At 35.2% G+C, this 10,345-nt stretch overlaps 1 protein-coding gene and 1 long non-coding RNA gene across 2 annotated transcripts in view; one reads left to right on the forward strand and one right to left on the reverse strand.

Annotated features, from left to right (window-relative positions):
- Window positions 1-10,345, reverse strand: part of LOC128017103 (uncharacterized) — a 148,841-nt gene that overhangs the window by 101,882 nt on the left and 36,614 nt on the right. The window lies entirely within an intron of this gene.
- LOC128017101 (glycoprotein hormone alpha-2-like) lies at window positions 6,588-9,788 on the forward strand. The gene is made up of 4 exons (XM_052602296.1): window positions 6,588-6,668; window positions 8,182-8,311; window positions 8,399-8,583; window positions 8,849-9,788. The coding sequence occupies exons 1-4, from the start codon at window positions 6,606-6,608 to the stop codon at window positions 8,951-8,953; spliced, it is 483 nt and encodes a 160-aa protein (XP_052458256.1). The 5' UTR covers window positions 6,588-6,605; the 3' UTR covers window positions 8,954-9,788.

Genomic DNA, 10,345 nt, shown 5'->3' on the forward strand with positions numbered 1-10,345 from the left:
ATTAGTTGAATTAGTTGAAAGGGGTGTGTTCAAAAAAATAGCAGTGTAGCATTCAATCACTGAGGTCATCAATTTTGTGAAGAAACAGGTGTGAATCAGGTGGCCCCTATTTAAGGATGAAGCCAACACTTGTTGAACATGCATTTGAAAGCTGAGGAAAATGGGTCGTTCAAGACATTGTTCAGAAGAACAGCGTACTTTGATTAAAAAGTTGATTAGAGAGGGGAAAACCTATAAAGAGGTGCAAAAAATGATAGGCTGTTCAGCTAAAATGATCTCCAATGCCTTAAAATGGAGAGCAAAACCAGAGAGACATGGAAGAAAACGGAAGACAACCATCAAAATGGATAGAAGAATAACCAGAATGGCAAAGGCTCAGCCAATGATCACCTCCAGGATGATCAAAGACAGTCTGGAGTTACCTGTAAGTACTGTGACAGTTAGAAGACGTCTGTGTGAAGCTAATCTATTTTCAAGAATCCCCCGCAAAGTCCCTCTGTTAAAAAAAAGGCATGTGCAGATGAGGGTACAATTTGCCAAAGAACACATCAACTGGCCTAAAGAGAAATGGAGGAACATTTTGTGGACTGATGAGAGTAAAATTGTTCTTTTTGGGTCCAAGGGCCACAGGCAGTTTGTGAGACGACCCCCAAACTCTGAATTCAAGCCACAGTACACAGTGAAGACAGTGAAGCATGGAGGTGCAAGCATCATGATATGGGCATTTTTCTCCTACTATGGTGTTGGGCCTATTTATCGCATACCAGGGATCATGGATCAGTTTGCATATGTTAAAATACTTGAAGAGGTCATGTTGCCCTATGCTGAAGAGGACATGCCCTTGAAATGGTTGTTTCAACAAGACAATGACCCAAAACACACTAGTAAACGGGCAAAGTCTTGGTTCCAAACCAACAAAATTAATGTTATGGAGTGGCCAGCCCAATCTCCAGACCTTAATCCAATTGAGAACTTGTGGGGTGATATCAAAAATGCTGTTTCTGAAGCAAAACCAAGAAATGTGAATGAATTGTGGAATGTTGTTAAAGAATCATGGAGTGGAATAACAGCTGAGAGGTGCCACAAGTTGGTTGACTCCATGCCACACAAATGTCAAGCAGTTTTAAAAAACTGTGGTCATACAACTAAATATTAGTTTAGTGATTCACAGGATTGCTAAATCCCAGAAAAAAAAAAATGTTTGTACAAAATAGTTTTGAGTTTGTACAGTCAAAGGTAGACACTGCTATTTTTTTGAACACACCCCTTTCAACTAATTCAACTAATTGCCCAATTGCACAGCCTTAAGAGCGTGCATATCATGAATGCTGCGTCTTGTTTGTTTTCTGACAATCTACTGAACCTACTGGTAACTTGTTTGCCACGTAGCAATAAAAAATATACTAAAAACCTTGATTATTCTGGTTAGTCACGTTGTACTGCTATTATTTTGAACAATACTGTATATATATATATATATATATATTTGTCACTAATAAAAACTGAACTGCTATTAACAAAATGTTGCATTCAGAGTAAGTCAAACTAAAAAAGGGATTACTATAATTTATACAAATACCATTACTTTTCCTGACAACACACCCTACATACAGACAAAAGTAAATGGGAACAAGTTTCAAAAATTAAGTTCATGAAGGAGGGTGTAAATCTCTCCGTACCCCTTCCTTAACACACTATGTGGAGTATCGTGAACCAGCCTTTCCATATGCAGGTGGGAGTCCTCTAAATATCACCCTTTCGCTATGACATATGCTTTAAGTAAACTTTGTGAATGAATAAATGAGGCATTAATTTCACTCTTGTTCAACAGTGAAAAATACCAATGCCTGGAACACACTGGTGAGTGTCTCACTTATGTTAGAAGCTGGTTCATTTCTTTTTTTGACCTGCAAAAATTCCATACCTAATGATTTGCTTTGGTGCTAGTTCCCGATTCATATCATTGTAAATGCCCACAGGAGAAACTGTTGGTATCGAAAGGTCCACAGTGTGCTAGTGAGCCAACGAGCACAGTCCAGACCACTGCAATGGATCATCCAGAAGAGGGCAATGTGAACCAACCCAAGCATAATAAACAAACCAAAGAGGGTTTTCAGTAAGTGTGTTGTTGTGCTGCGTTTTAATATGCTGCATGAAATCAATGTCAAGTCTTGTCCTTCACATATATGCAAAACTGTCTTTCCCTCAAAGTGTATATAGTTGTTTTTATTTTAGCACTTGTAGTCTCATATTTACGTCACAATAAGACACAAATGGAAATAAAACAGGCCCAAACTTCATCTCATGACTCATATACAGTGAACAGATGCCAATCATTTAAAAGGACATTCGGAGTGATGATGAAACCAAGCCATACAATTACAAAACGGTGTTTATAAATTATTTTCATGGGACCTTGCTGTCAGACAAACACTAGGAGACATCTGTGGGATTTTCCACTTTGTTTTCAGTAATGGTTAATAAGCTGAAATAAGATTGCTGACCTGAATGATGAGGTTTTTATGGCAGTTATAGACAGCAGAGCACAGGAGCCTGAGCATGGGGCGCCATCTCAATGAAGCTGTCACTCAATCAGCAGGCAGGACATAATAATTTAACTGTTAAAATAACATCCCATCTCAACCAATTCCTCTGCATACAAAGAGATGCACAAATCAATAAACCAGCGGAGAACAGAACTTGACATGTAGTTTTAATTCTGTCATGTCCTCTTTTTTTTTTTTGGTAGGGACTCCAGAAATTCGGTGGAGTTTACACAACTCAACTACTGCAGCATCGAAAATAGATGTCTTTTCACAGGGAATTTGTGTGTATGTGTGCAGGCCCTCAGGCTCATACGCTTGCAGACATGTTTAAGACAGGTCTTTTGTTTTTATGTTAAATGTCCTGGAACAGGAACAGGAATTAGATACGTCAAAAAAAGAGAACAAATAAATCTTTCTCTCTTTCAGGGAGTCCCCTTCCCTGGCCAATGGTGCAGAAGCGATAGTTTGTGGCAGTGAGGTTGGTGTATGAACGTGTGTTTTGGGGAGCCAGTTTTTCTCTCTATCACTCTCACACACACACACACACACTGTCTCAATTGTTAATCACTTTTAATTGCCCCTGCAGGGTGCACAATCTGACATATTAGTTCATTCAGGTGGCATAACTACTCCATTATGTTAATTATAGCAGCTGATAAAAATAAAAAACCTGTTTCATGTACTTTTCATTTGTGAGCACATCCATCATTGGTATGTTCTTCGTTTCTCTCTTGTGTTTCTATTCTGTTGTAGATTCATGCTGACTCTCATTTGACTTGTTTACCAGTACCAGATGTGCATAATGGTAAAATGCATATTCAACATATTAGTTTCTTTCCTATTATTAATTTTTCTTTACTCATTTTTAGTGATCCAATCCAAATAATGTTAGGAGAAATAAGCCTTTAGAACCCCACAATTCTGCTCACATTTTTTTTTTCTGTTAGTCATCAAAGCACTATTCTTTTTGAGGTTTAAAAGGGTTCATTCACACAGAAATGAAAATACTGTCATCATCTATCCCTTTAACCATCAAATAATCAGATATTTAGTTGTCAACCGATATGGGCTTTCAATGGTCGATGCTTATACCAGTAAAAGAATCCAGTGCTAGCAATTGAGAGGTACTCACTAGCTGAAATGAAGCTGAAATTTACTCAAGTTTCACAAACAAATGACAATCAAGTTCATTATTCATTGGCAAAGTCATCAGTATAATCTGTAAGTAACTAAGTGGTGGGCAAACATTTAACAAAGTTGCTGGGCCATTTCAAAATGATGAAATATCATCCAATATCAGTCTATCAGTTGAAAATAATAATAAAATAAAATATTTAAACTTGTGGGCTTTTTAACACATTGTTTAGCTCCCCCTGAAAGTCTTGACCTAAATTCAACAACTGTAAAGGACAGTGGGATCATTACTAGACAGGTGACAAATCTCTTGTGAGATATTAAATATGAAGTTAAATCATTTGAAATGTGTCATTTTTACACTATGTAGAATGGAATTGGAACAAATTACAGAGCAAAAAACAACAACTCTTCCAAGTGTTTGAATCTCCATTAAGTTCTGAGATTGAAAACTCAAAATAGATGTATTTTCTGCATGTTCTTCTTACTGTTTTCACAGCTTGCTGTTTCCCCTTTCTCTGTTCTTCCATAAGAGTCTTGCAAATTAAAATGAAAAAATCCCAACCATCATTCCTTGACACATACAGAGAAGAATAAAAAAGCTGCTTCAATTTTAAGCTTCAAAGTTTTGAATCGCACCTGGTCCATTATTTCATTGCATTTGTGCCGTTTGTGAATTCTGATTATGTAAATTCTTCAAAACTTGTCTATAACGGTTCTAACTGTGTTCATTTAGTATTTTAAATTCATAATAATATTTCAAATGGTTGCTTTGGGTGAAAATTCCTTTTGTTGCATGTCACTCTCAGTAAGCCTGAAATGACATTGTATGTTCTATTATGTGTGTTCACCTGAACAGGGTCGTTAGAACAGCGAGTATTGTTGGCTTTTTTGTGTTTCTGTGTATCTGAGTGTGTGCATGTTGTTACAGCGTTCACTAAATTGAGTGTGTGTGGGGCAGACCACTCTCAAGAAGGTGAGGTCATTGGCCAAGGCTATACACGCCCGATCCTCTTGTCTCAAAATCCACACCTGTTTCTGACTGCATTTGCTAATTATTACAGGATCAAAGAAGAATTAGTTGAAGCTCTCCTGTATCTGTCAAAGACTTCTAACTTTGGGTTCATGACTCAAGAAAGAGCCCAGATTTATCTCTGTGGTTTTTATTTTCAGAGTTTACGTATGACTGTAACCTGAAAACCAGTAGAGTCATGAAGAATTTGATTATTAATACATCCGCTTGCGCTTTATAGTAGCTGAAAAAATGTATTAAAGTAAAGGATAATGATTTCTGCAGCATAACACTATTAAACTGATAAAAATAAATGTTTCTTGAGCACTAAATCAGCTTATCAGAATGATTTCTTAAGGACCATATAACACTGCTTGCTGAGAATTTTGCTTTGCCATCACAGTTATAAAGTACATTTTAAAATAAAACCTTTTTTTTCAACTGTAATAATATTTCACAATATTGCTGTTTTGTTGAATTTTGTTTAAATAGATGCAGCCTTTGTGAGCACAAAAGACCCCAAACTTCTGAACAGTATATATACCATTTAAAGTCCTGACATGTTCACTAATTCTCATTTATGTATTTAATAATACAGAAGAATGCAATGAAATGACAATGAAAATTAACAGGGGTTTGGGCTATAAATAAGAGTAAGTGACTTACAGTTGAGTCATAATATTATCTGATGATATTGTCTGTTTATGCTCTATGAAAAAAGTTCCAAACAAAGGCACAACAGAACCTTTGCACATCTTTGAGGAACGTGGTGTTTCATTACTGAATGAATCTGCGTTTTTAAAAAAAAGAATTGGTTGAGCAAACATTAAATGCCCCATTGATAAAGACAGTGACTTGTTTTGTTCGAATACATTTTTAATGATTCAGTTGAATGTATGATTCAAAGACAGTGATTTGCTGCCGAATAATTTAACCTGACATAATTAAAAGGATCATTCAGTCAGTTCATTCAGTTCATTTCCCAATATTTTATATTTAAAACTATATTTCAAACTAGTATTATTTATATAGTTGTAATGCAGTGTAAATGCATTTATGTGACCTCTGAGTTGCATGAAACAGATGCATCTTCTGCAATGCAAAGATAATTGGAATGGTAACAGACCTGTAGTTTGTTATTGAATTGATTTAGAGAATGTAATAATCTGATGTAAAATGGAACATTAAGGATAGAAAATGTGTAAAGTAAAAAAAAAATATTCCTAGAAATCAGTTTAAGGAAAAAATTATTTCTTAACCAAAAATGTGTTTCTTTAGTATTTTGACTTCTCACGACAATGTTTAATACCACCCATGATAACTTTTGTTTAAACGTGCAAATATAAAGAACTGTTTAGGTTGATGTCTTGAATAAGATGTTTACATGACCAAAACTCCACTGTAATATACAGATACAGTATATTCCAGCTCTGCCAACACAATATCTGCAGTGTTAGTCACTGATTTAAAGTGATCTAAGAATCCATTTGATCACTGAAATTTCTAGATATTTCAAAACATTAAACTTTTACATTTGTTGTTTATATTGTTTGTCATGCAGTGTGCATATTCACATATGAATTGCACAGATATTGATCATGGATTTACAGACCAAAAGCAGTTTATTTTGAGATGATTTGGCCCTATCATGAATGAAAAAGACCAGAGCATGAGAGATGAAATCACATGCAAACGGTTATAAAGTTTGCCAACATAAAAAGAAATGGGATTTGAAAGGGAACAACAGCAAGTGCATTAAAACAGTGGTATAATGGCAGTGGGGAGGGTCCCGTTCTCCACATCCACATGCACGAGGACACATTGGTGAGTGGGTGTGACCACGCTGGAAGCTGAGCTCAGTTCTACCTGCACTACATATATGTGCTCTGTCAGAGAGAACTGCACACCTGCACATGTCCGAGGTCAACATCTTATCTGAACACACTTTGGCTTTGAAGCAGGATCCATATCTACAGGTAAACTTTGCTTGTTTCCCTTTAAGTCTGATTATTAAATAATGTAATGTGGATGTCTTGGTGTGAGTTTAATATTAATGTAAGACTGTAATGCTGATTTCTCTGTTACCTATTGTTTATGCTGTGGACAAAAGTTATTTCTGAAACTTTTTCCCAGAGGGAAAGTAATTCATTTAATGTATCTATCCATCCATCCGCCCTATCAGCAGCTAAGGCAACTTCGCATTTTTGCTCTAAACAATTCATTATATTTTGATCTGTGTGTACATTCATGCATGTAGCCTACTTACTCAAGATTGGTACCCTTATGAAACAAAACTATATTGCAGTATATTGGAAAATATAATGTAATATATTAGGCATATATTCTTATATAGGCTATATTAATTTTTTCCAATATATTTCAATATATTGAAAGCGGCAATCATTTGTATATTTTGCAATATATTATATAATATATGTATCATCAGTATATTATTAAATGTATTCAAACATATAAAATAAACAAAAATGGAAAATAATATATTACAATATATCACAATATATTTTAAGAAATATATTTTCCTTTCGTAAGGGTAGATAGATATTTAAAATATAGATATATTTTGCTCATGTAAGTTTACTGTGTGTGTGTGTGTGTGTGTGTGTGTGTGTGTGTTTATATAATAAAGGCAAAGAAAGAAAATCAAGGATAATCTATCAAAACATAATTCTAATTAATAAAGAAACTCTAAATAATAAAGAAGTCTAATTATGAGTATGAGTGAAAAACTAACTTTTTTTTAAATCGTTTCAACGCAAACTCGAAACTTGAAAAAACGATAAGTGTGTGGGGAAAAAAGGACAAACAAAACTGTCAAGTCCAAAATACAAAGATGCAATCACCCAAACTATCAATTATTGCTAAATATTGAAGTTCAGAGCTATGTATGCTTTTGTTAATAAACTGTAATGTATAGTGTGCGGGATTGCATTTTCAAAAAAATCTTTTTAAAATAGAAAACGAAAGAAAGAAATTCTAGCGTATATTGTAATTTTATTATATTGGACAAAAAAAACATATATAATTGTTCTGAATTGTTTCATATATAGGCTAAAGCATACATGATGAACCAGACACAATTTTATTATAATAAAATGTAGTTACTAATCGTAAACAAAAACAAGCCCGTTTACGGCATGGAAACCTTCACACACATTGTGATGGGGAAAGTGGCAGATTCATTTTCAGATTATTTTGACAATTCTCAATAATGAACTCCCAAGACAATAGTCAGGAAAGGCTGGTCAGTTCTCACAGTTAGAGAAATTATTATTGTAAAGAGCCAAATGACTTAAATGTTTCTGTAAACGGTATGAAATAATGTATTAAAGTCATGCAGCAGCAGCACTAAAAGATTTAAATATGTGTCATTTACCAAGAATGTATCAAAGCAATTTTTTTGCATTGGTGATATATTCTACATAGTGGAATCTGAGTGAATTCTGATAGAATTGTCTTAAACTCTCGCAGGTGAACATCACGATGCTCCGCTGCGTCTCATCTGATCTGGCAGTGCTGCTGTTGCCTATGCTTCTGGTGGGGTTGCTAATGCCTATTGGCTGGAGTTTCCCAGCCCTGACTCCTGGCTGCCACCTTTACCGTGAGTTTAGACCTCATTTTTATGAAGCAGTCAAAGTCATTCTCAAGAAAAAAGTAGCTACTAATTTACCGCTCTGTCTACACACAGCATTCAACGTGACCATACGGACGGACAAGCGAGGGACCTGTCGAGGAACTCAGCTGGTGTACGCGTGCGTGGGCTACTGTGAGTCCAGCGCGTTCCCCTCGCGCTACTCTGTGCAGCTGGCCTCCAACTTCACCCGCAACATGACGTCTGCTTCCCGCTGCTGCACCATTAGCAAGGATGCCAAGGTACAGCACTGGCACCATGGTCAAACCATTATTATATCACTTTTTACATCAGAAGAACCTATTATGAACCATTATGACTAAAGATTGAAATGGTTCTGGTCCTCTGTGGATTTTTAATTTCCACCAGTTCAGTCATGCAATAATAATCTATTCTGTTTTATTCTATTAGGTAAATCATTTCAAATGCATTGACAAATACATCGTTTTATTAAAAAATCTGAAATAGGTTATTGATGATACTATTCTTCCATCGGTCTTTTCTCAGATCAAAGTTCGTCTGCACTGTCCTCAAGGCCGTCATCATGATGATATCGAGATCTTGACTGCGCGTGCCTGTCGGTGCAACATGTGCCACAAATCCCGTTACTGAGATCCCACGTAAAGAACGCGTCACTCATGCTGTACTTGACAACTAACACTGGTGTGTCAAATATGCTTTTTTTTTTTCATTTGACTTATAGTTTGGGCTCAGTAGGATTTTAAGAAATACTTGAATTCAGCAAGGATACATTGACTTGATCAAAAGTGACAGTAAAATCTTTAGTATTTTTTTTTAAAGTCTATTTCAAATAAATCATATTCTTGTGAAATTTCTATTTATCAAATAAAACTGGAAAAAAAATCACAATTTCCACAAAAATATTAGGCAGCACAACTGTTTTCCACATTGATCACCAAATCAGCATATTAGAGTGATTTCTGAAGGATCATGTGACACTGAAGTCTGCTGAAAATTCAGCTTTGTCATCATATAAATATATGACATTTTAAAACAAAACAAAACAAAAATATAAAATGGTAAATTGTAATATTTTACAGTACTACTGTTTCTACTTAATGTTGCCCTGGTGACCTTAAGAGATTTTCTTTCAAAAACATTTGTATTTTTTTTTTTACTATTATAATAAAATAATATCATCTTCTTTTGTTTTTATCTTGTATTGTTCTAAGATCACACAGTTGGAAATAGCATGAGTGAATTGTTCTAGAATGTGGTGTAAAAACAGAAAGTTAAAAGACTACATAAAACAATTCAATATAAAACAATGGCAGATAGCATCAGATACTCTATAATAAAATAAAATCACTTTTCTAATATCGGTGCCACCTAATGACATAAAGAATGTATCTTACGTACTATATATTTATTAGGTGAAGTTTGCATAAAATGTCTAATATCTTTCAAAATAAACTAGTACATGATGTTTCTGTGTATGGTTTATTTTTTAAATCATGTTTAAGTATATTACATCTAATGCATAACAATATTCATATATTTTTTTTACATAATAAGCATAGAAGAGAATGTGTACGAATGAGTTGTATGTATGTGCCCTTAAAAGGTTTCATACTCTGTGGTTTGATGAGCAGTAGTTACAGTCACACTGTAAGCCTGAGGGTAATAATAGATTGGGGAGACACCCGGGTGACAGCCTGGTTAACGTGCTGTCAGGTGTAGGTACAGACATGGTGGTGTCTCTGGATATATAACGGCTCCAGAACTGGCTTCTGTGATATAAAACATGCAAGAACACATGTCACGAAGAAATAAATACACAAACGTATGCACCACTTGTTCTCTTTTTTAAAAAACAGTTCTATAAATAAGTTGAATATAGCAGGTTTTGGTCACCTCCCAGGTGCGGCAGCGGCCCCAGCATGCCTCAGTGTTTATTTGCAGACTCCTGCATCCTGGCCTCTTTGCCACAAAAGCGAAATCACGTACCGTAAATCCACAAAAACTCTGCAAGGTCGTCACAGT

Source organism: Carassius gibelio, chromosome A7 (assembly GCF_023724105.1).
Source record: "Carassius gibelio isolate Cgi1373 ecotype wild population from Czech Republic chromosome A7, carGib1.2-hapl.c, whole genome shotgun sequence".
Taxonomy (NCBI): Eukaryota; Metazoa; Chordata; class Actinopteri; order Cypriniformes; family Cyprinidae; genus Carassius; species Carassius gibelio.

Bases quoted from the DNA above. Each gene is read 5' to 3' on its own strand.
- LOC128017101 (XM_052602296.1), top strand. From the start codon at position 6,606: ATGTCCGAGGTCAACATCTTATCTGAACACACTTTGGCTTTGAAGCAG. The intron at 6,669-8,181 runs GTAAACTTTGCT...AAACTCTCGCAG, and splicing joins AGCAGGATCCATATCTACAG to GTGAACATCACGATGCTCCG. The intron at 8,584-8,848 runs GTACAGCACTGG...GTCTTTTCTCAG, and splicing joins CCATTAGCAAGGATGCCAAG to ATCAAAGTTCGTCTGCACTG.